The sequence below is a fragment of the Belonocnema kinseyi genome, chromosome 3 (genome assembly GCF_010883055.1).
Source record: "Belonocnema kinseyi isolate 2016_QV_RU_SX_M_011 chromosome 3, B_treatae_v1, whole genome shotgun sequence".
NCBI lineage: Eukaryota > Metazoa > Arthropoda > Insecta > Hymenoptera > Cynipidae > Belonocnema > Belonocnema kinseyi.
In genome coordinates this window covers 80100394-80127393 of record NC_046659.1, presented here as the reverse complement: position 1 = coordinate 80127393, position 27000 = coordinate 80100394, and the positions used below count along the sequence as shown (strand labels likewise).

Sequence of the window (27000 nt, the reverse complement as noted above, 5' to 3'; positions counted from 1 at the left end):
GATATTTTCTGAATATTGAACAAAATTGCCTTCTGACAGTAGTGCCTTTTCTTTAGCAAGTTTTCTAGTAATTTATGCGTTGGATTTTTTTAGCTAGATTAAAAATATCTGTTCAACACTTCAGCAATTTTTACTGATAAAATACACCAGTAAACAATTCAAGAAGATCAAAGATTAAAAAATACATAGATAAATAATCAAATTTAAAAATGCTCATGTTAGAATTTGTTCAATACATTTCTAGTGTATTTTTATCAGTTTAAAGCTCACTCAAAAAAAAAAGAAAATGATAAACGTAACCATTTTTTCAAATCCAAAGTTTATTAAAATGTAATAATAAGTCATATAAAAATCAACTGCAAATTACTTATATTTTATAATTGGGTATGAGTATATGCCACATGCTTTCATTCTTTTTAATTGAAAAGTTGAATATTATAATTTTGGTTGAGAATTCACATTTTTGGTTTACTTTTTTATTATTTTCTTGAAAAAATAATTTTTTTTTTTGTGTGTGGAAAATTCAAAAGTTTTTTGTTAAAAAGTCATCCTTTTTCGAAAAGAATTAAAATCTTTGGTGTAAAATAAACTTATTTGTAGAAAATTGGTCTTTTTATTTTGAAAAATTTAACAATTTAGTTGAAATTCTGTTTCGGTCTTGAATGAAAAATATTTTTTTGGTTGAAAATTCACATTTTTAGTTTGAAAATTCATTTCTTTTGGTAGGATTCAACTATTTTATTCAAAATTAAAAACTTAAGTAGTTGAAATCTTTTTTTTAAGAATCAACTATTTTGTTGATGTCTGGTATTTTTTTATGAACTTACTGTTTTTTATTTAAAATTAAGATCTTCTTTGATTCATGTAGATTGTTTTTTATTAAAAATTTAAATCTTTTGTGGCCTTATTCATTCAAAAATGCAACCGTTTGATTGAAACTTACTCTGTTTTGGTTGAGGATTTAACTATTATATTTAAAATTCAATAACTTGGTTGATATCTTTCTTCTTTCTTGACTGAAAAATCTGTCTTGGCTTAAAAATCATCTATATTGTTGAAAGGTCGTATTTTTGGACGGACACAAATCTTTTTGATTCAAGATTAAATTTTCTTGGTTGAATGCAATTGTTTAGATTAAAAATTAAACTCTTTTTTGGTTGAAATGTCAACTATTACAATTTTTGTTGAAGATCCATCATTTTTTAAAATTGAAAATTCGTCTTTTTAGTTTTAAATTGATTTCCTCTAGTAGAAGTTTCGTCTTTTTGGTGAAAAATACAACTGCCTGATTGCAAATTCAACAATTTGGTTGAAATTTTGTTTCTTTCTTGACTGAAAAATTGTTCTTCGTTCAAAAATAAACTATTTTGTTGACAGGTCTTCTTTTTGGATGAATACGAATGTTTTTGATTCAAGATTAAAATCTTTTTAGTTGAAATATCAACTATTACAATTTTTATTAAAATCCATCTTTTTTGGGGTAAACATTTGTCTCTTTAGTTTCCAAAATTTATTTATTTTGGTACGAATTTCGTCTTTTTGGGTAAAAAATGCAACTGCTTGATTGAAAATCCAAGAATTTGTTTGAAATTTTGGTTTCTTTCTTTACTGAAAAATCCTACTTCGTTTAAAAATTAACTGCTTTGTTGGAAGATTGTCTTTTTTTGGACAAATACAACTGTTTTTTATTCAAGATTACAATCTTTTTTGATCAAATGCAACTGTTAATTAAAAATTTTAATCTATTTTTTGGGATGAAATATCAACTATTACATTTTTTGTTGAGAATCCATATTTTTTTGGATGAAAATTCAACCAATTTATTACAATTTGAACTGCTTTGTTAAAAATTCATATTTTTTGGTAGAAAATTAATTTTATCTTGAAAAATCTTCCTATTTCTCCTGCTTTCAGAGCATTTTGGCCTGTTATACACTAAAACTGTTTTTGATTTTAAACTACACAACTGATTTATCTTGCGGGTATAGTTTCTCGATTGAATCGTTAGCTGTTTTAGAAAATTTAAAAATTAAATTTAAAACGTTAACAATTGATCAATTAAATATCAACAATTGAACAGTCAACTAATTCAAGATACAAGAATGAAAAAGCTTTGTGATTAAAAAACTAACTCAATAAGTTATTATATTGGAATACCTTTTTCCCGTTGATCAATTTTGTTGGGGTTTTAATCAACTGGTTGACGATTGCAGCTGATTCAAAGACGATGTATAAAAACCCTTTCCACTTATTCTTCGTTTTGTCAAACGGTGTGGTAACTTCTTCAATCTACAAGACAGAATTAAATATTTTAAATTGACTTCGATATTTTTGAAAACAAAGAAAAAGGGAATAAGGCTTACAGGTCCAAATTGGGTGAAGTAGTTCACGACTTCTGAATCGGTCAGTTCCGAGGGATTGGCACTGACTTGTAAGGTCCTATAAAAAAAGGAATGTTTAATATCGGTTAATAATTTACTAATTATTTTATTATAGTCTGGTGTCGAAAAAAAAAATTCAAACAAATTCTTAAAATCGAAATGTTTTTCTATCTTGGTTGAAATTTAGAAAGAATTTCATATTTAGCTTGTAAACAAATTTAAATGTGACAAACTGGATTCTTCTTAAGTCAGGATTATTTCTGAATTAAAATTTCACAGAAAATTTGATTTTTCAAACTTTGAGTTCTTTTAAAAACAGATTTGTTTTCAACTTTGGAATTTTAATGCTTTCATAATATTCACCACTGTCGCGAAATTTATTAAACTTTAAAATTAATCACATCAAGCCAAGCAAAAAACAAATTCTTTTGCATTCTCTGGAAAATAAACTAAATTATCTAAAAAAAAAAACACCTCATTGTAATTAAAACTGTATTGTGTTTCCATTTTCTAAAAGTTATTCTAATTATTTTTATTGTTAAGTTGAAGTCTCGTTTATCATTTGTCTTGCAACATAAATACCTGCTATTTTTCGCAACAGCAGGTGAGACGATTTGAGTTGGCGCCACGGATGGCACTTGCACATAATAAGGATCGTAGTATTCGTCTCCGTCAACGTAGGTTTTGGGCACTTTTTTTGTCATTTTGTTTAAAATGATCTGCTTGTACACAGGAAAGAGTCACTCAACGAATTTCAAAATATCTGAAACTCTTCAGCCTCAGACTGGTATTTGGTTTCACATTCACTTTTCAGGCACTGGAAACGATAGTCTTGAGTGTTCTCATTTGTGCGTGGCGCACCACTTGCGTGATATTTATTAGATGTCTCCTTTCCTCTTGCTGATTACAAATGTAGCCAATGAGAATAAGCTTGAAAACACGTGCGTTGTTGCCGTCACTATGAGTCCAGCATCTCAAATCAATCATGGAAAAACTATTTAAGAAAAACTTACAATTAAATTATAATTAAGCATTTACTTTTAAATTTACAAAAGAAGAAACAACCTTTTATAAGAAATGGTAGAGCTTTTAAATAATGTTAAATAATTTTTTACTGACTTCTGCGATTAACGAATTTTTTTTTTGTATTGGATATAGTTAGGTCGTTGAAAATTTATTTACGGTGATACAAAACAGTCCGAGAAATAAATTTTGTTACATAAACAATTTTGGTAGAATCTGAAATATATACAAATTGTTTATGTAACCAACTTTATGTTTTCTTGGACTGTTTTGTATCGCCGTGAATAGATTTTCAACGCCTTAACCATATCCAGTTAAAAAAATTCTTTAAAATCATATTTTCGTTTAAAATTGGAAACAACATTCCTCAATATTTTAAAACTCAAATTTATTCCCTGGAATTTTAATTACAAGATTAAAAACAAAATATTTAAAAATGCATAATGAAAAATTTGTAAATATTAAGATTTCTAGAAATATTTTAAATGAAATCTCTTTCAAATCCTTCGAATTTCTTCATATCCCTTGAAACTGTTGAAATCCGTTGAAATCCCTTCAAATACAATGTAATGTATTCCCTCAAGTTCTCTACAAATTCATTAAAATCTCTTGAAATCGTAAGAATCCATTGAAATAGGTAGAAATCATTTTAAATTCTTTGAGTATAAATTACATTAAAAATTTTGATTAACTTTACCTAAAAAAATTGGTTGAAGTAAAATGCACGCGCGCGTTCACTTACCTGGGTTTTTATAATCTAATATTAAAAATATAAAGTATTTAAAAATCGATAAGGACACTCTTGAAATTTTTTGGAATTTTTTCAAACACAGGATTCAAACATACATAAAAACACACTTTTCGAGATTAAGAGCTCTAACATTTTTTTTAGTAGAAATCTCTTAAAATTATTTGGATCTTTTTAAAAATAACTCTAGAATAAATCTAAAATTTATGAAATTAAATTAAATTGAATAAATCTAGAAATTCGTTAAACTCCTTTAAAACGCCTTGAAGTCTTTGCAAATCGTAAAAATCGATAAAAAGATGTAGCAATCATTAAAAAATTCCATTTCTATCAATTTAATATCTCTAAAAAACTTTGAAATAAAAGCGCGCGTTCGGGTCCGTACATTTTTATTTTCTAATATTTCTTTGGAATATTTTGAGATAAGTTGAAATCCTTTTAAATGCTTGTATGTTCTTCATGCCCTTTAAAATACCCTGAAATCGTTGGAAGCTGTAAAAATCGATAAAAATATGTAGAAATAATTTGAAGTTCCATGAACATAAATTAAATTAACTTTCTCTAAAAAAAACGTAAAATGCACGCGCGTAAAGCAAGCGGCCACGTCCCTAATATTGAAAGCATAAACTATTTGAACATCTATATTATGAAATTTTTAGATACTAGGATCTCTAGAAAATCTCGATACGAGTTAAATAGTTTAAGAAATGATTAATCCTAGTTAGTACGATGTAGTTGAAAAAACTCTTACTTTCGTCATTTTATTATTTGCATGGATGCCAATATTTTTTATGTGCCTGGATATATCAACTGTTTCCATAAATATTGTTAGTAACATATTTTGGTATAAGTATGTATTACGTAACGCCCTTTTCTTTTATTTAAATATCGAAGTGTCCTTAACATCACGGCAGTTTCATTCTTGTCTTTATTTAAACTTATGAAAAACGTTTACGTAATATGTGAAAAATCACTTGTTTAATTTTAATTAGCAATATTTTAAATTAAAAATTGATTTTAATTGAAAAATTGGATGTAAAATAAATAATTCAGAAAATGCGGAATTTAAGACGTCTAGAAATTGTCTAATATTACCAAATCAAAATGTTTTAATTTCAAACGCTTTTTTAAAAGTCTAACCACATTTTTTTGAACACAATTGTAATAATTTTTTAAATAAAAGATACAATTGTTTTGGTTTATTTTAATTAAATTCTTCTAACTGCTGAAAGTTATAATTTTGTTGTTTTTGCAAAGTGTTTAAATTTTAAAACTTATTAAATTTGTCTTCAATCTTATTTGAATTTTGGTTTAGTCGAACAATAATTTTCATAAATTCTCTAACATAATGACAATCTTTATTTAAATTTAAACTAGAGTCTTTAACGTGGGCAGACAGAAAAACCACTGTATTTTATTATATTCATTTTCAAAACTATTTAATTTGTATAGATGCCACGAAAAAGTATTTTACCTTTAAAGTTTGATTTAAATGCTAAATAGTTTAGTTTGCAATTATTAAAATTAATTTTTTTATCAATTATAATAGATCATTCAGCTAGTTAAAAAAATAGAATAATTTTTTAGATGTAAGACGAACAATTTTATATCCAAATATCATCGTATATTTAAAGAGCAAAGGGGGAAAAAGGAAAAGTATTCAGGTATAAAATAAATTTTACTTATATTTCCGGCGTCGTATGTTATTTAACTCTCATTAATCATCGGTTTAAAAATAAACAATTCGAAATTGAACAAATTTACATTCAATGTCCCAAGAATAAAAAATTTAGAATGAAAATTGTTGTTTTTTAAAAATAATTTATGGCTTATTATTTTTTCGGTCAAAAAGTTATCTACAGCTCTTTCCAATTTTCGAAGTAAATTTTTCTATGGCTTTAATATTTTTCCAGGTATCTCTACATTTTTGTAGGTATAATTTTTCATAATATGGAACCATTCCATTACTTGGATTTTTTTAAATAATTGGCACGGAACAGAGAGATCTCTCTGCTCGAAATGTGTATACGAGTTTATCGGGAGTTTAATATAATGATTATTTTTTTCATTTGCGTAACTAACTTCATCGAAGGACAAGATTTCTTAATGATAAATGCTTCTAGAGATTGATTTGAAATGTTTAATTTAGAAAGCTTTGACAAATTATTACAGAATATTTTTAAATATAATAATTATCACCATCAAAGAATTAAATAAATAATCCCAAAAATACAATTAGGCATTTCTTGAATTTGTTCACAAAAGAGTTGAATTGAACTAAAAATGATAACTTTTTAATAAAGTTGTTGAATTTTAACTAACTTTTGACGAATTCCCTTGTGTTAACATTAGGCTACGTTAGTCAATGAATAATAGTAACAATGAAAAACACCAACTCTTTTAGAAGAAGTGGTCGGCATTGCGTTGTTTATAATAATTGTAAAACTGATTGGTTATAATTAATAGAGTAATTTTTCTTTAACTTAAATTTCCAATTCCCTAATCCCTATTTCAACTAAAAATGATCATTCTTTACGAAAATTTCCTGTTGCAACTGAGGATTATATATTTTTTGGATGAATTCTAGGTCCAACTCAGCATTCGTTACAATTTAAAAATTTCCTGTTCCATCTCAGAATTAATTTTAAGTTTCAAAATTCCCTGTTCCAAGTCAGAATTATCATTATTAAAAAAATTCCCTATTCCAATTCAGAATTGTAATTCTTTTCAAAAATACCGCATTCAAATCAGAATTAGAATTCTTTTGGAAAATTTCCTGTCCCATTCCAGAATTTTGATTCTTTTCGAAAAATTCCAGCTCTAGCTTAGAATTTGTGAAAATTTCAAAATTCTCTGTTACAACTCAGCATTTATGTAAATTTGAAAATTCCCTGTTTCAAGTCATAACTATAATTCTTTTGAAGAATTCCTTGAAATATCTGAAATCAGTTGAATTTTTCCCTTCAAATATTTTGAACTCCCATGACAGGGTGTCTACTCATATTCTAGAAACAAATTCCTGACAATTCCAGGGGTTTTCCAGGTATCTCTAGATTTTCCATGTACAATTTTTCCTAATTAAAGGATTCAGTATCGCATTCTTTAAAGCATTTCTGATTGATTTTAACTTGAATTTTTGCGAAATTGTTTTTTAACCCATTAACGACCAAAGCTATCAATTTTATAACATGAGTTGTTTTTGAGTGAGCTAAATTCGAATTCGTGGTCCAAATTCGAATATTTTAACTTAAAAATTAAATATGTCGGTTTTGCATACAAAAATAGTGAAAAATGTTTGATTTTTTATTTTTATAATTTTTTCAGACATAAAACGCGTTAATATCTTAAAATTTCTTCAACCATCGGTGCACAAAATTCTTAAACTTTAACAAAAAATTTTTATAGGTATGTTTTCTCTTCCAAACTGGAGGACAAAATGAAAAAATCAAAAATTTGAAATTTACAAAAAAAATTTCAAACAATCTGAAAAAATTCAAGAATATTCTTTGACCAATTTTAAGACATTTTCATTCTTGGAAAATTTGTACCAGAGCCTATAGATTTCATAGTGTTCTATGGTTAATTTCTAGACACTTTTAATATATGGAACTTTTTTTTTAACTCTGAAGTTTTTGAGAAAAACAACGATGATGGAAAAAACAGTTTTTGGGACATTTTGGCATTTTGTCCGCCATTTTGGAAGAGAAAACATATATATAAAAATTTTCTGTTACAGTTTAAGAATTTTGTGCACCGATGGTTGAAGAAATTTTAAAATATTAACGCGTTTTATGTCTGAAAAAAATTATAAAAATAAAAAATCAAACATTTTTCAATATTTTTGTATGCAAAAACCGCCATATTTAATTTTTAAGTTAAAACATTCAAATTTTGACCACGAATTCGAATTTAGCTCACCCAAAAACATAAGGAACAGTACTTTTGATCTATTTATTGTTTTTTCATACCCATAAATTTTGCGGTCAAACTCATGTTATAAAATTGATAGCTTTGGTCGTTAATGGGTTAATCGGTGTTATATTTAAATGAAAAATACTTAATTTATTTTTTAAATCTCATGAAGAAACTCAAGAGCTTTTAAAATTGGTAGCTAAAATCAAGTTTATCGCCACAAACTTTCTGATCCGTATGAATATGAGACAGTGCGCGATATTTTCTTGCTAACAAAACGCTGATAGATAGTGACCAAATGTTCTCTTGGTTACACGCAAATAAAAGTCTAATCGAATTTTTGAATGATCGTAGCATACTCTTCAATTACTATAAAATTAAATACTAAACTTAAATTTAAAAAAAACTAATTAAGCCTGAAATTAATTAATTGACAATCAGGGTGCCTATGTGTTAAATGATTTTGAATTTCCTGCCATTTCCCGGGTTTCTTCTGGTCAATTAAAAAGAGTCAACAAAATTTGAATAATTTCAAATGATTTTTAAAAATTTCTAAACATTGTAAAAAATTTCAAAGATTTCTGATTTGGAATAGAGAATTTTGTAAATTAATTATAATTCTCAGTTGGAACATCAGATAATTTTAGGTCATAAAAATTACACTTCTAATTTGTTACAAAGAATGTGGTGAAATCATTTTAATTATACGTTCCTTTTTCCGCAATTTAGAAGAAAGAAGTTTCAAATTGTGACAAATTCTGATATGGAGCAGGGATTTTTTAAATTCCGTTCTTTTAAATAAAAATTAAAATTATTTCCAAAAATTCACGCTTCATTAAGAAAATTACCTGTCCCAAATTAAACATTTTTATATTTCTTTACGGGAATTCCCTGTCCCATTTTCAAAAATTATATTAATTAACCGACATTCCGTGTCCCAAACTAAAAAATAAAATTCTGTATTAAAATTCCCTGTCCCAAGGTAAAAATTATATTTTTTATTGGAACTCTATGACTAAACTTAAAAATATAATTTTTTTTAGAAAATTCACTGTTCCAAGTCAAAATTGCTATTTTTTAGAAGACACTCTAACAAAGATTGAACTTGGTATGGTTTCTGATAATCAATCATTTATATTATAATACAAGTTTCTAAAAAATAATTCAAAATCGAAGATCCATTGAAAATAAAAAATAGGATGGTGTCTCCCTTCATTTATATTTTATTTTTTACATTAGCATAAAAATTAAATTTTCAATTATGCCTGAGGGGAGAAAGGTAATACATTTCCTTTGAAGCTGTACATTCTTAGTTAACATCCAGCGCTTATTTAGTTTCCATAATTACGAGAATTTATAATCCGTTCAGAAAAATTAAAGTTTTGCATTAACATTTTGAAAAGTTTTAAAACAATTAATACTCAATATTATTTCAAATAGTTTAACTCATTATCTTTATTCTATTGCTGAGTAGTTTCGTTCTTTAAATTTCCTTTAACTATCACTGCTAACTAAATATTAAATAATTAACTCAATAGAATTGCAAATAATACAGAATAAAAATAGTTAATTATGAAAAAAGGGAACACGTTAAAATGAAGTTAAAAATAAATTAATACCATGAAATAATAACTCCTCATTCAAAATTTAAACTTTTTCTTAATTATTGGAAAAATATGAATATTTTGAATAAAATATTAACAATTTAGGAAATGAAACTGCGAGATGTGTGGCGCACTTGCAACAAAATACGTGCTGAAATATTTCGAATAGGTCTCAACCTCTGGGAATATTTCAAACATTTGGATCCCAACAACAACAGTCTTATTCCAGGTCTATATTTTTTTAAATTGTTGATCTTAGTATTCTATGAAATCTTAAAAAAAAAAAAAAATACAAATGATGTGGGACTGTTTTAGAATCAGAATTCGCTTCTATTTTGGCTGGACCATTAAGAGGACCAATCGGCTTATCAGATCAACAAATTGGTGACCTAGCTGATTATTTTCGAGTTCAGGATGGTCATATTTTGTATACGCAATTTTGTGAAGTTATTCATGATAGCGGTACGACTCAAAACTTTTTACAAATGTGAAATAATACTATCAAGGAGAAACCTATACCAGGAATAAATAAATAAAATTTTTCTTTTTAAAATATTTTAATTTCGAACGTTAGCAGCTAAACTAGAACTTTATAATTTTTCCTATTGTTATTATATTTTAATCTATTTCCATACTAAGAATCTTGAAAATTCGTAATTTTTTAATTTAGAATTTCTCCAAACTTTCCTGTATTTTTGTAACCTAGATGTTTTGCATTTGTACAGAAACGGGGAAAATTAAAAAAATTAAAAGTATAACATTTTAGGGGTACTAAATAAAAAATAGAAACCAATGTATTAGGTTGGATATTCATTAAATGAAGGGTATCAAGGAAAAACCATGTAAGTGCTAAAAAACACAAATTTCAAGGGAACAAAAAATATTCGCATAACTCTATTTATTTAAAAAAAAAAAGTGAAAATAGGTTTGAGAGTTTATAATATAGACCTATAGAAAAAACCTGCGGTCATAACCATACAAGTGCCATGAAAAAATTAATTCCTCTAATTTATTTTTCCACTCTTTATCAACAAAAAAAATAGCAGTGAAACATCAGAAACACGAAAGGAGACAAACAGAATGCTCAAAAGTGAAAAGTTAATTTGAAAAAATTCGTTAATATAAAATAAAATTTTTTATTACTATTTTTTCAAGATTTCAAAACTATCAAAAATATTATTTTGTCGTAAAATACTTTAAAAACTAATAGCACAAAAAGTAGTAGATTATTTTTCAACCCAAATTTATTAAAAAATTTGTGAAACAATTTTTGTTTAAACAAGTTGTCTAAAAATTTGAGATACGGAAAAGTTATTAGCGTCATTTCATTTTGCCATCAAATTTACATACAGTCTACGTAATTCACCATTTCTTAATGAACCCAATTAGTGACGTAGTATAAATAAATAATACACAGTATACAATATATATTCATACCTACTATATGACAAATCGGGTGGAACAACACATTTTTTAATATATGGATTTTATATAATTTTTTCCACAGAATGGAATAGCTCTATTAGTTTTTTCATATTCTGCATATTTGCACAAATTTTTTAAGCAATTTAAAAATACATTTTTTAAATATACTATGACGTATTGTTTTAGAGAATTTTAAAGCCAATAAAATGTGTTTAAAAAAAGTGGCACGAAAACCTGGTTATTCCGGGATACCCTTAAAATTAAGAATAAATTTATTTACCTTTAAAAATTATAGAAAATTCTGAGTTCGGGACAATGCCTTCTACGCTGGAAGCAAAATAAATTAATAAAAGATTTTATGAAACCGTAAAGCCCCTTTCATAAACTTAACGTCCCAGGAATTTTCTAATTCATTCCCTGGAAAAAGTTTCCTTTTACAGTTCCTGATTTCGGTCAGAATAAACCTCTCATTACTGTTCTGGAATGAGAGGACCCCTTCCATGTAAACCGTCTGAGCGTGACAGAACTCAGAAGATTGAATCTGATAATAACTCAAATTGCCGCCAGTCTCAACAAAAGAAAACTTGTATTAAGACCATATTTTCAGGATCATGAATTGGTAATACAGAATTAGGAAAAAGTACATTTTCTTAAGTTTTCTTTTTTTGTTGCTTAGAAAGACTTTTAGACTAAAAAAAAACTTAAAAATTTCGTCTCCTGGTCAAGAGATTTGCTAAAGTCGGGTTCTCAATAAATTACATTTCATTTATAAAATCATTTGAGGAAGTGCAAGAATACATGGCATGTTGGATCTTGGTGGAGTAATGTTATTCATTTAAAATAATGTTTTTAAAAAAATATACGAAAATACAGTTGAAGGATTTAAATAAAAAATCAATAGAGGAGTTTAAAATTAAAACTAATAATGCATTGTTTACAGACTGTGTGAATTTATTATATAAAAAAGTTATTGACTTTGAATATTTAAATTTGATCTAAATGCAGTAAATTTTAATTTTTTTAATATATAATTTTCTCATTTCCATACCATTTTTATTGCCTTTTTGAATAGAATTTGTTAGATCAATTTCCTGGGAGAATAATTACTGTAGAATTGCCAAAATTACCAAGACCTGAAATAGGAAGAGCTTTGCTAAGCGAAGTTTTTGGGAAACAAAGTGTATTTCATCCTGTTACGGTATTACATAAGAAAACGATGCCCCTTACGGAAGTCATTTAAAGAATACAGATACATATTCTCGAACAAAAAATAAGAATTCATGACTTCTTTGTGGTAACTGAAATATACATTACGTTCTATTTAATTAAACACCTATTTCTGATTTTATAAATCCTTTAAAAATCGAGGATAGATTTGTACGGCCCCTCCCCTTCTTACACAAGAATTTATATTTTTTACTCAGTATATCAATTATCTTTTCCGGAAACAAAATTCGAAAAGATTTCAAAAAATTTTAAAGGTTTTCAGTGATTTGAAAATATTTCAATAGATTTCAAGGGATTTTAAGGCATTTTATGAAAATACAAAACATTTCAAAGAGTTACAACATTTATATGAAATTGAACGAGATTTCCAAAGATTTTTGATTTCTTGAGATTGCAAAATATTTCAAAGGAATGCAAAGGATTACGAAAAGTTTCACAATTTTGAAATGATTTTAAATATTTCAAGAGAGAATCTAAATTTTGTCAAGGGATTTTACAAGATTTTAGGGGACTTCAAGGAGTGCAGTCATATTCCAAGAGATTTTACAGAATTTCAAGAGATACCGAAAGATTCTGAAGGATGTGAGGGGTTTAAAAAATTATTTCCACCGATTACAACGGATTTTAAGGGATTTCGAAATATTTCAAAACAAATCACGGGATTTCAAAATATTTGTAAAGATTTCAAAGGATTTTAATATTTAAATGGGTTTCGAAGCTTTCAAGGCATTTCAAAGGATTTTGAAAGATTAAAAAATATTCCAAAAGCATATATATATGGATCTTAGAGGATGTTCTTAGACTTAACGGACTTTCAAAGGATTTCCGAATATTTTAAATGCTTTTAAGGAATTTTGAGATATTGCAATGAATTTAAAAATATTTCAAAGATTTCAAAATAATTCATAAGATTTCAAAGGATTGGAAAAACTTTCAGGGATTCCACGAGATTTCATTAAAGGTGTACACTAGATTTCAACAATGTAAGGTTTCTACAAAATCCCAATTTCGAATGTTCCTTACAGATCTACATTTTTTAAATTACAAAAACAAGCTTACACGTAAGGGATCATTAATTCAATAGAAAAAAACTGGTTTCTAAATATATTTTGAAAACTTGTAGTAAAAACAGTCATACATAATTGTATAAGATGTCATCCAGGAATTACGTGAGTCATACTTAAAATAGTGTTGGAATAATCAATCAAGAATATTAAACTTCTAGAAAAAAAAAAGATTTTCCACAAAAAATCGAACAATTTAATTTTAAGTTAAAAAAGTGCATTTTTATCTAAAACGAAAAATTTTTGACAAAAAAAGAATAGTTAAATTATTAGTAAAAAAATTAATTTTCAATAAAAACACTAATGTTTAACTGTAGCAATCCATTTTTAAACTAAAAGATAAATTTTTAACTAAGAACATGATTTTCTACCAAGAAAGTTTAATTATTAAAAAAATACATGAATTTTGAACCAAATAAGTGAAACTTTTCTATAGCTCCGATTTTGGGGCTGACGTTGGGTGGGAGCTAACTCATTGTAGGCCGCTACGCTTTTGTTTGTTCACGTCTGAGTGCTCGCCTGAGTAACAACCGCAGATACCGCGCAGCTCTCGTTACACCTACCTGCGGCGCGGCGCCAATTCTCGGAAGGGTTATAGAAGGGTTTCACCGTATTTGAATTTTTAAAAGAGTTCTCAACCCAATAGTTAAAGTTTCCAACAAAGAAATGCATTTTTAACCAAACAGAATAAAATTTGAATTACTAACTAAGAAGATTAATATTCTACCATAAACGACGAATTTTCAACTGAAGAACACAAAATTAAAAATATCAATTAAGTTTTCAATCCGAGAAATGAATTTTTAACCAAAAAGATCTAGTTTTAAATAATGAGATTATTTTTCTACGAAAAATACGCATTGTCACCCGAAAGAGATAAATTTTGAACTTAGAATAGTTAAATTTCCAATAAATTAATTAATCATAAAAGTAAAAAAAGAAAATTTCAACGGAACAGATAAATATTCAACCAAAAACATTAAACTTCTAAAAAGAACAAACATTTCAACCAAAAATCTATTTATTAAATTTCGAGTAACCAAAGAAATTAATTTTTAACCAAAAAGATCCAGTTTTAACTAATCAGATTTCTTTTCTAATACAAAAGACGAATTTTCACCTAAAATAGATAAATTTTCGATTTAAAATTGAATAGTTAAATTTTCAGGGAAAAAATTAATCAGCCAAATAAAATAAATTTTCAAAAAAACAGATGAATTTTTAACTCAGAAGATTAAATTACTACATAAAAAAAAAAATTCGAGAACAAATAGAACAGTTAAAGTTTCAGTTGAAAAACTAACTTTCCACCAAAGAAATTAATTTTTACCCAAAAAGTGAATTATTCATCAAGAAAATTAATATTCTACCATAGAATATGAATTTTCAACAAAATACAGGAGTTTTTCACCAAATAGTAATTTACAATAATAAAAGATACATTTTCAACCAATCATGGATTAATTACTTTTCCAACAAAAAATTGTAACAAAGTAGTCTACTTCGAATAATGGAGAAAGGTTTTTTTAAAACTAAAATCATGAATTTAAAAAAATGTATTAACAAAGATGTTCGATAATTATTTTAACCACAAAAAGATAAATCTTCAACAAAATGTTGAATCCTCAATCAAACCAGAGTAATTTTCAATCCATCAGTTGTGACTTTTAACCAAAAATATGAAATTTCTATCAAAATAGATGATTTTTTAACCAAGGAGACGATTTACAGGATGACTTTTTAAAAAAATGATAATATTTTCAACAAAATAATCAAATTAACTGAAACTTCAGTTTATCAAAAATTTCCAGGCATTCCGTAACCAATTTTTAATTTTCAGGATCACTTTTAAATTTTCTGACCTGTAGTCATACTGATAATCTCATAAAAATCGATTTCAGTATCCAAAGCAGGTTTAATTACCATATTTAGAAAAAATAATTAGAAAGAGGAAACTTACGTAAGAAATGCTTTGGACACTTTCGGTAGATTCGTAATATTTTTCGGACCCCTCCCCTCTCAAAAGTCTTTTGTAATTAATGAACACTTCCTAACAAAACTTTAAAAATATGTTCTTAGTTAAAAACAAAAACATAAATAAATACATTTCTTTATCTCATTTTGAAATGACGTTATATTTGATTAAATGCTTGAAGTATACTGAAATATTTGCACTTTTTAGAATGATTTGCTTCTGATTTTAGTCTACGTGGCTTACGAATAAGTTTTTATTGTGCAAAAGATAAGCATCGTTTATACCTTTACAAAAATAACCGGTATGAAGATTTTTTATCTTCAAATATTCAAAATCCTATTGATAGAAATATAATCAATTTATTCATCTAGCTCATTTTCATCTACTTGTTTTTGAAAAATCACTTTCTAGTTGTATTTAAAAGGACAACTAGGCGGTAAACAATTTTTTGTCAACCAACTTGTTGACTTAAAGCAAGATTTGGGGTTACGTTGGGCACAAGATACGAGCGATAACAGCTTTTAAAACCGAATTGACATATTAATTATTCTTTAATTATTAGTATATTCCGAAGATAAAGTGGTGGAAGTTTTATTATTAAATAATTTAAAATAAAAGGTACTTTGTAAATCTTCACATGGAATACATATGTTTCGTAACCTCACTTTTTAGCAAAATGTCAAAAGCGTCAAAAGTTAATTTATAACTTCTATTTACGTATCTTACCTTTATCATTTCCTAGATAAGCTCATTTCTGAATGTATCCTTTTTAAATATTCTCTATGTTTGTTCGATTACTTCGCTTTTGTAATTTTTTACTACAGCGTAATTATTATCAATATGACCAATATGACAAACCATCACCCAATCACTAAGCACGACACCATGTTGCCTTCTGTGATACCGATTGCAGCGACGCCTGGCGCCTGGATTTTAAACACCATTCAGTTTTAAGTGGGAGGTAGCAATCGCGGATGAGTTCAAGCAAATGAGAAAATTGTAGAAGAAATTATTTTGTTTGGAAAATAAAGAAGGATACAAAATTATGGTGTCTATTAGGGTGGTCCAAATTCGTGCCTGTAAAGATTCGATTTTTGTTGATCGATCCCTCCCAACTAATTCGTTTTCCGGAAAAAAGAAATTCTCTATTTTTAAATCGGTCAACACTAACGTATCCCTGGCTTAAAATTGCTTAAAATTAACGTGGGATTCAGTTTCAGTGGTGTCAGAAGTCGCGGATATCTCTGGCATGCGCAGTCCGCTGGAGGCGGTACCTATTTCAGTAGCCAATTAAAAGTTGGCGGTAACTTTTAAATGAGAATATAAACACTTTATTATTTCTCAGCAGAATTTAAATTCAAATTAATTTTTTGCGGCTGGAAAATTTGGGGTATTACTCAGGGTTTAAATAATAATACATAATTGTTATAAAATATCATCTGAAATGAAAAATGTATTAAAGATTGTGTCTGCAGCCAGAATAAAATATGTGGTGTGTTGTCCACTAAAACAAAAAACAATCTACTCGCCGTATCGCATTTACAATAGTCAAAATATCGTTAAATACTTATAAATAATAAGAAGTACTCTTGCACATCGGTTATATAAAATATTTTTCTTTTATCAAGCATCATCATTTTATTTTCCTCAGGCCTCCAGTCCATGCTCCAGAACGACCGGATCTCAGAATGGCCGGAATGAAGCGTTGACCAATCAGAAAATTTTCGGCGGAAACAGTGCTTCATTCTCGAGCCGAAGTAAGTCGCAGATGAAATTTCCGATAGTGCGTGTCACATTTGATGTGAGTGTTTTTTGTTTTCAAAAGTGTTTACTAGTTGAGATTATAAAAAATAATAAATTATTGACATAATGAGCTTTGTTGATAAGTTAAGGGAACATGATGTAAGTTTAAATTTTACATACAACCTTATAGATTTCTTTTGCGTTTTTTAAATGAAAAGTTTTATTTGAGACGTTAATTTTATGTATGACGCATACAGTCGGCTTATATCTTTAACAATGTTACATTTGCGAAAATTGAATAATTTACAATATTTGTCTGGATATAAAAGGGGAAGGGAGAATAAAAAAAGAATTTTTTCATTTTTAATTATATTTTCTATAGTTCCACATTAAATTATTTGCAATGTATAGTAACTTTTCAGATATACTTAGCATTTATTGTATTTTAAATTCTTGTGTAGTTGATTTCGCGCCAGTAAGCATTCCGTTTATTTGCAAAGTTGTCAAACACATGCATCGGAATCACCGTAACCCGGAATGACCGAAACACCAATCACAGATCATATTTGACAAGAAAGAACTGTTTCGTCTTGTCGAAGGTGCTATGCGATTTGTGTCCCGGTCATTCCGGGTTACGGTCTTTCGGCTGCATGTGTTTGACAACTTTAGAAATGAACGGAACACTTATTGGCGCGAAATTAAGTACACAAGTATTTAAAATACAATAAATGCTAAGTATATTTGCAAAGTTATTGAGAATTTTGAATCAAAATTGTTAATTGTATGCATTTTACGAATATATATTGCAAATAATTTAATGTGGAACTGTACAAAATATAATTTAAAAAAAATTCTTTTTTTATTCTCCCTTCCTCTTTTACATCCAGACAAATATGACAAATTATTCAATTTTCGCAAATGAAACCAATAAAACTTTTCATATAAAAAACGCAAAAAAATGTATAAGACTCTACGTAAAATTGACACTTACATCATGTTCCGTTAATTAATGAACACTGCTCATTATGTTAATAATTTATTATTTTTTATAACCTTAACTGGTAAACACTTTTGAAGACAAAAAACATGCACAACAAATGTCACACACTATAGTAAATTTCATCTGCGGCTAACTTTGGATCGAGAACGAAACACTGTTTTCGCGGAAATGTTCTGATTGGTCAACGCATTTAAAAGTTCCCGCCAACTTCCCATTAGCTACTGAAGTAAGTGCCGCCCCCAGCGTACTGCGCATGGCAGAGATATCCGCGACTTCTGACACCACTGAAATTGAATCCCACGTTAATTTTAAGCAATTTTGAGCCAGGGAATTAATTTTTTTTAACTTTTTGTAATCTAAAGTTTAGTAATTTCATTGAAAAAGTGGGCTGGTGGTATTTTCCAATTATATTTTTGGGTAAAAGTTTGTTGAAAATGCAACTATATTTTCACAAAGTCATTTTTTAAAATAAAAAATTCGACTACTTTGCTAAAAATGCATATTTTTTTGTTCAAGATTCATGTCTTCGTATAAAAATTTAACTATTTTAATGAAAAATCGTTTCATGTTTGGTTTAAAATAAGTTTTTAAACTGACATTTAAAATATACTATTTTTACATAAAAGTTTCTACTTTTCATTTCAAAATTTTACTAATTCGTTAAAGAATGATCTTTTTAATTTGAAATTTCAAATTTTCTTTGGAAATTCGTCTTTCTTATGATAGTAGAAATTTAATCTTTTTGGTTAGAATGTATCCTTTTTGGTTAAAAATATAATTGTTTGATTGAAATACCAACTACTGCATGCTTCGCTAAGAATGTATCTTTTTCGTTTGAAAAGCCTACTAATTGACTTAAGGTTGAACAACTTTGTAAATAAATTAATCTTTGTATTCAGGATTCATAATTATACTTAAAAATTATAAATTATTATAAATTATACTTAATAATTTAACTATTTTGCCTTTAAATAAACTTGTATGTGAAACAATCTACTGTTTTTTTAGAAAATTCATCTTTTTTACTGTTAAATTCAAAAATTTGGTAGAAAATTTAGTTATTTGATTTAAAATATTAAACTTAAAACCTTTTTTGGTTGAAAATTTACCAAATTTGTTGAAACTTCATTTTTTGTTTTTCAAAAATGTTTATTTTTTTTATCTGAAAATTTAAGTATTCTATTTTTGGTACAAACGTATTATTATGTGCATTTTATGAGTTAAAGAAACAACTATTTGGTGTAAAGTTAATGTATTTGATTGAAAAGTTGCCTTTTTGGGTAGAAAATTAATCTTGTTTGTAGAAAATTCAACTATTTGGTACAAAATTCAACCATTTGGTAGAAAAATCATAAATTTGTTTAAAAATTCGCCTTTTTTCAGTTAAAAATGATTCTTGTTTGTTGAAAGTTTAAAAATTCTTGTTTGTTGAAAGGTTAAAAAATTCAACTATTTTGTTCAATATCATCCCTTTGGATCAAAAATTAATTTTTTGGTAGAAAAGTCGTCCTACGTGGTTGAAAATGAATATTTCATGGTTGAAAAGTAACTTTATTATTGAATATTCAACTGTTTTACAAAAAATCTTTTTTGTTTGGAAATGCTACTACAGTGAAACCCTTCAATAGACCTCCTTTCTATAGCCCTTCCGAGAATTGACCCCGCGCCGTAGGTAGGTTAAGGTATAACAGGAACTGTGCGGGGGCAGCCGGGTCTGCGGTTGTCACTCACGCGAGCAGTTAATCGTGAACAAACAAAAACGGAGCAGGCTACAATGAGTTATATCCCACCCATCGTTAGTTCCAAAATCGGCGCTATAAAAGAGTTTCACTGTATTTAGTCAACTATTTAACTATTTTTCGGAAAAGTCATAGCTTTGACTGTAAAGTTAATTTATTTTTCTGTTAATGCAATTGTTTGGTTGGAAATTAATTTTGTTGTTGAAAAGTCGTCTTTTTTTGTTGAAACTTCATTTCTTTGGGTAAACATTTTTTTTGATAATTGAACTATTTTGTTGAAAATGAAATATATTTCGGCGTGAATCGTGGGAATTCAAAGAGTTTCGTATTAAATTCAATATGTTATCTATAATAATTTCATTTAAAAGAATTTATAAACATAAAATCAGTCTTAAGCCAACGGCTACGTTACTTTCATGGAAGGTGAGAGGTCAAGAAAGCCCAAAATTGGCATCGTAGTTTATGGATGGCCCACAAATGGAAAAATTTCCCGTGTGGCAAGATAAGGGCTTTGTGCCGCAGGCACTAAAAAAAGTACCCTGGCGGCGGCAGGTCCCGCCCGGTCTCGACTATACCACTAATCACCTCTCAAAGGATTATACGAGGAATAATTAAATTAAATTATAACAAAACTATTTTTATTCTATAAGTGACTATTTTACAAGTATTTTCTGAGTCATTTTGAATTGTTTAAACAATTATTATTTGAATATTCATTTTTTCGCCGGTAACCGTGAATAGTTATTATTTTTCGGTATAAATGATTCATTTGATAAATTTCAACAATAATATTTCTTCTTTCGGATATTTTGTAATTATTTAAATAACTTGTATTTGTTTAAGCATTTTTTCCCATGTCAATTTTGAAAATTTATTACATTCTAGAATCAATAACGCAGTTGATGAATGCTAAGAAGAGTGATGTTTCATGTGGAAGACAGATATTTGTTTAAACAATGTTTTACCCCTGACAATAGTGAAAAGTTACTACTTTCTGGAATTAATTAAACAGTTAGAATATTTAGAGTGATATTTATTGTAAAAGATACTTTTAAAATTTTTAAAATACGTAATTAATAATCATTCAGTTGCGCTTTTTCATAGGAAAGGTGGAGAAAATTCTAGTTTTTTAAGTTTCTTAGACTGTGTCGCTAATTTTTTAAAACAATAATCATTTTTTTAAACTCTTATTTTTTCCATCTTTCCTATAAAGAGGAGAGAGTGATATCAATTGTTTAAATAATTGCAAATTGTCTTTCCTAAAATATATCACTCTTAACATTCATTACCGACGACATATATTCCAGTAAATAGTAAATTTCACTATTTACAGGATGAACAATGCTTTAAACAAATGAAAATTGTTGCAAACATTAACTGATATAATAAACAAAAAATTATTACTTTTAACTGCGTTTAAAGGGGAAAAATGGTTAGGAAAATGAAAATTGTTTAAATAATTGTCAATTATGTGGAAGGAGAAACGTTATTGTTGAAATTTATCAATTGTATTATTTATCTCGAAACGTAATAACTTTTCACGATTTAAAGACCAAAAAAATATTTCCAAACAAGTAAGAATGTTTAAAACAATAAAAAAATATTTTAAAAACTTGGAAACTTGTAACTTCTCAAATATAAATAATAAATGTTGAAAAATACCGCGTTTAGCATGAATAAAAAAATGAAAATTGTTTAAAAAGTTACTAAATATAATTAAAAAATAAATACTTTATATGTTAAAAAAGAAATATTATTCTTAAAATTTAACAAAGGTATCATTTATCCCAAAAAATAATAACTTTCTACGAATTAGAAAAAAAAACTAAACCAATAATAATTGTTTAAACAGTTGAAAATTATTTGAAAAGATTCAAAAACTTGTGACTTATCGAATATGAATAATAAATATTGAGGAAATAAAAAATAATGTTTCTAGCATGAATGAACAAGTCAAAATTGTTAAAAAAGTTAACAAATATAATAAACAAAGAATATCACTTTTAAAATTCGCTAATTGTGTCATTAATTCCAAAAAAAACTCTTGACTATGTACAGGAGAAAAATGGTTTAAACCATTGAAACTTAGTTAAAACATACTTGGAACCTGTGACAGTGAAACTCTTCTATAGCCCCGATTTCGGGGTTGACAACTAACTCATTATAGCTTGCTCCCCTTTTGTTTGTTCACGCCTCAATGCTCGTCTCGGTGACAGCCGCAGATCCTGCGCACCCCGCACAGTACCTGTTACACCTAAATGCGGCGCGGCGTCAATACTCGGAAAGGCTATAGAAGAGAGGGCTATTGAAGATTTTCACTGTAATTACAATTGTAAAAATAAAGAAAAATATCGGTTTTAGCATTAATTTTACATAAATTTATACTATTTTGTATTTTCTGGGGAATTTTTCGGGCACAATACAAGGGGGTTGGAGAGTCAAAAAAATAGTTATGGCATGGAAATTATTTCTTCAAGAGATGACTGAACTTTTATTTACAAAATGATAATAAGAAGTACTTCCTTTTTCCATTTTTTTAACAGAGCTTTTTCCATTTAAAACCCCATGTTCATTTCAAAATTCCAGTTAATATTCAAAAGCTCAAGTTAAACAAATTTTGCTACTCCGTATAAATTATTTAGTTCCCCAAACCAGTGTTGGGTAGTAACTTGTTACAAGTAACTAAGTTACTAAGAAGTTACGTTATTGGTAACTTTTAGGGTAAGTTCATTAAATTTTTTAAAAGTGACTTGTAACGTAACTTAGTTACGATTTTTGTAGTAACTTGTAACTTAATTTTAGTTACTTTAGAGTTACTTTGTGTTTTATGTATATCTTTTTTGTATGGGCAATTAAAATTTTTTTTCTAATAAAAAAGGAAGAGATTAAACACTCGGATTTGAAAGTCGCGCGGTTTTAGAACGTTCGGGATTCCGTATTCTTGGGCTAATAAAAAATCTTTACGGCAATGACTCAACCAGTCAACCAAGATATATATTACTGTTCACTTGACGAAATATCTGGCTAGTTTTTTATTTACTAAATCAATCCCTCTTTTTTAAAATAATATTTTGATGAATTATTAATATTTTTACTGTAATAATCTAATAATAATAAATAATTTTATTATCTTGTATTAATTATTTTTATTTTTAAATTAAAAATTAAGGAAGACAAAAAAGGAACTTTTTATTGAACTTGAAGTTACTTTATCTAGTAACTGTAACTAGTTGCAGTTACAAGTAACGTAACTGTTAGTGATTTTTTTTGTTAAGTAATGTAACTTTAACTATTTATTAAAAAAAAAAGTAACTTACCCAACACTGCTCCAAAAACGCCAAACACTACGCAATATACAAAAATAAAGGAAATAAGAATATTGACAGAAACTATAAAACAACGTTGTCAGCCAGCTTCAATAATTTAAAAAATAGGAACATTTGTATTTTATATAAAATATGTATAAATCTTAAATATTGAAATAATCTATAAATATCAGAGTTTAAATTAATTTTCGTAATATTTAATTATTAAAATATTTTATTTCCTTAAGGGATTCGATACTCTCAATTCTGGTAGAGTGACAGTGTCTCAATTTAGAAGAGGACTAGATGCAATTAAAGTTTCTTCCCTCGGGCAACTTTTTCTTGCCGAGAATGAAATAGATGCCTTAATTACCTTGTATAAAGATCCACATGATCCTGATCGAGTATGCTGGAGAACTTTCGATGATGATATCAATCAAGGTAGAGAATATTTAATTTATTTTTTCTCCTACCCAGGCCGAAAAATTATATATAGTTCATATATAGTGTGAAGCTTTATATGTAATATTCATTTGTTTTATACAAAAAATGAATAAAACACATGAATATTATATACATATAATATCTCACACTATCTAGAAACTATACATAATATTTTCGCCTGGGTACTATATAAAGCTCCTGATTATATTATTTTTTGAATATTAATTTTTTTAAACATTTTAATAAAGCATTGTAAAATATATATCTTTTTGCGATATTTATGATAATTTAATTGAATAACGTTTTATCCCTACATAAAAAAACAACACTTTCGTAGTATGAAAAAAATTTTTTTGGATTGAATCAAAAAACCAACGCAGCCATTTTAAAGTGCAACTTTTCAGCTTTCGAATAATATGTATACATTTACATTTTTTTTCAAAAAATGGCAAGTTTTTGAAAAAAAATGTTCTTGAAATTTGTTTCAAAATTGTTTATATCTTAAAATATAACTTTGTTAGCTAAATTCGTACCACAAGTCTAATAAAGCTATTGTTTTTCCGAATAAATTTCCGATTGATTAAAAAAAAATGGTTTCAATTGACGAATTACAGCCCAATATACAGTCGTTCAAATTTGCCGGGTTAGGCGAACCCATCTCCGTACGGAACGTAACATTTTTATAGTGCGTACCCTGAGGAATAACGATATTTAACCTACTTTAATTGATCTTGATAAAGTTTTGATACAGAATGCACTTGCAGTACTTACAGAATGTTCTTTTGAAATTATTGAAAAATTTGTGAACTTTCTTTTCTTTATAACTTTTGCATAAAATGCACCAGAATCGTAAAATATAAATAAAACTCATGTTTTTCATACATTTTCCAAAATCTAAGAGAGAATGAAAATTCAATAAATTTTAGTGACATAGGATATTTTTTTAGACGCAAAATTAAAGTGTTTGAGCAGAGAAAATTTGTCTTATTACTTGTTTTGTTCGAAAAAATTACATAAATCGAACAAACAACAAATATTGAGTTTTTAAAAAGGGCGTCTAACGATTTTTGTTCATATTTGGTAAAAATACTCTGGAGTTATCCCCAAATTATAATTTCTAAGGCAGCAAAAAACATGATAAAATAATAATTTTTTTATTGAATAAGGAAATAAATATTTTTTAAATCAATTTAGACACAAAAATGGCCACGTTTCTCGACCGCAAATGCGTCAAGTTCTGACGACAGTAGGAGTTCTTCTTTCCAGAGAAGAAAGGTATGCTCTTGAGCAAAGATATAACGACGATTTGGGATTCAATTATTTTCGATTCATTGAAGAACTCAAGTCTCTACCTATTGAAGTACCTCTTTATAATGCAGTTCTTGAAAAGACAAAAAAATTAATTCTGATAAACCGCCTCTGAAACCAACTCAAGATGAAACCAATATCATCATTATTCTTGCTAAAATCAAAGCTAAGGTTGTTCGTGAAAGAATTAAGGTAAAGAAAAATTAATAATTTATACCTTTAAACCAATTAATATAATTGAACATTTATTTCTAATTGAACACAGCCATATAATTAAATTCAATTAATAATAATAATAATAATAATAACTGAGCCTCGGTGGCTCAGTTGGTTAGACCCTCGGACTTCACCTCAGAGGTCCGGGGTTCGATCCCTGAGCCGGTACCTCTGGAAATTTTTCAATGTATCTTTACCGAGATTCTGGTGGTTCGGAACCCACCTTAAGCTGTAGGTCCCCCTATCGTGTACTTGACTGCAACCCAGTCCGTCAATGATGGGGTAAAAACCAGGCTTTGTTCAATATGTCTGGGCAGACTGATCTCATCAGATCACTTGATTGCATTAAAAAATGCGTCCGTGACTGATGATATATACCGGGACAGCCCCGTGCAAAATGATCAAATAAAAAATCCAACTCTAACCAAAAATGCCTTTGACATGTTGGGCAGTATAAGCCTGTGACAACAATTCAACACTGGAATGTTTTTATAATAATAATAATTTCGATTAGGTTTGACAATTTTTGAGGCCATTTGATGTTCGTAATGAACAGCTAATAAGTGAATTCAATTTTATTCGAGGTATGGATCCATTGAGATGTAATTTATCTTGTGCGTAAATCGAAACAATGATAGAAGTTTTCAAATAACCTCTAAGGTTAGTGCAATGAGAACACGGTTAATACATTTTTATAAACTATTTTATATAATTAATAAAGTAAGAAATAAATAAATCAAGGATATAAGTTGCCCATTTTTTAAGAAATCGGACAGTCTGAACCAGTTATGTCATTGGATTGTTTTGGGCTGAAATACATTGTTTTCCAAGGCAAAATATGAGACACGTATTAACACAAAAAACAATTGATTTTTTCATAAACTTAGGATAAGAATGTTCAGATGAATTATGGAAACATGAACAACAATTATTTTCTTTAAAACGTTATACGGTAGGAACAGCTTGGCATAATTTGTTAAATTGACCAAATTTAATTATTTTCGAGGCAGTCTGAAGTGTAATATATACTCTTTGAAATTCCTTAAAAGAACTTAACATTTTTTCTAAATTATCAAATTTGTAAATTTATAGAAAAAATAAAAAATTGAATTTTATCTAAAAGGCCACCTTTGATTTTTTATTGATTTGTTCTTTAGATTCACGGTCATATGATGTAGATATCCTGTTAGTTTTGTCAACGCTTATCTGTGTATAGTTCCAAATTATGAAGAGTTAAAGAAATTTTTAATCTATGCAGCATATGTATATATAAAGAAATATTATTCTAACAAATATAAAAAATATGATATACAAATTTGGTTGTGCATTTTAAATTTTGACAATTAGAAATTTCGAGAATTTACTCATTCCTAGTGATGCATAACGAGCATTAAAATTGTTTTCCAAAATCTTGTCAGATTAAAATAAATCCTGCAACACAGCACTCATCACATCGAGACGAAGCATCACGTAGTCGAGAAGATTGTCTCGACTCGATCAAAATTTTTGTTTTGCTAATTCTTGAACTCCCTTATATTTTAGTTTCATTTATTAATATTTTAAGCAAAGCTCGATTCTGTCCAAAAGTTTTTTCGACTTTTTTGCACGAAGTTTGACCCTACGGGGGAAGATTTTAAAAATGTCTTAACAATTTAGAGAAATACTGTGGAAACCTAAATTAAAAATAATCTCAAGAACTTCAAAAAAGATTAATTATTTCTAACGCTATTCCAATTTTTCGAAAACATCAAAATTAGACTCAGAAATATTTTCATGACCATAGTATAAACATTAGGGTACTTTAGCAATAGCTCAAAAAACAGGCGTGTAAATAATTTTCATCGGTCGTATATACATTAAAAAAATGTTTTTCTAAATGAAAAATC

At 27.6% G+C, this 27000-nt stretch overlaps 2 protein-coding genes across 3 annotated transcripts in view; one reads left to right on the top strand and one right to left on the bottom strand.

Moving 5' to 3' along the window:
• Positions 1–23634, bottom strand: part of LOC117169078 (RNA-binding protein Musashi homolog 1-like) — a 26386-nt gene extending 2752 nt beyond the window's left edge. Inside the window, exons 1-4 of one of the 2 annotated variants that reach the window (XM_033355196.1) lie at positions 23520–23634; positions 2964–3375; positions 2364–2439; positions 2158–2289 (exon numbers count right to left, since the gene is read on the bottom strand). In XM_033355196.1, coding sequence (XP_033211087.1) covers positions 2158–2289; positions 2364–2439; positions 2964–3085 — 330 coding nt within the window. In that variant the 5' untranslated portion in view covers positions 3086–3375; positions 23520–23634. Of the gene's footprint in view, positions 1–2157; positions 2290–2363; positions 2440–2963; positions 3376–16085; positions 16510–23519 lie in introns of those variants that run through there. The other variant, XM_033355195.1, reaches the window with a different exon arrangement.
• LOC117169079 overlaps positions 9777–27000 on the top strand; it is a 36417-nt gene continuing 19193 nt past the window's right edge. Inside the window, 7 exon segments of the mRNA XM_033355197.1 lie at positions 9777–9974; positions 9977–10130; positions 11534–11764; positions 11797–11886; positions 11889–11914; positions 12166–12387; positions 23395–23587. Of these exon segments, the coding sequence (XP_033211088.1) occupies positions 9777–9974; positions 9977–10130; positions 11534–11764; positions 11797–11886; positions 11889–11914; positions 12166–12387; positions 23395–23587 (1114 nt within the window).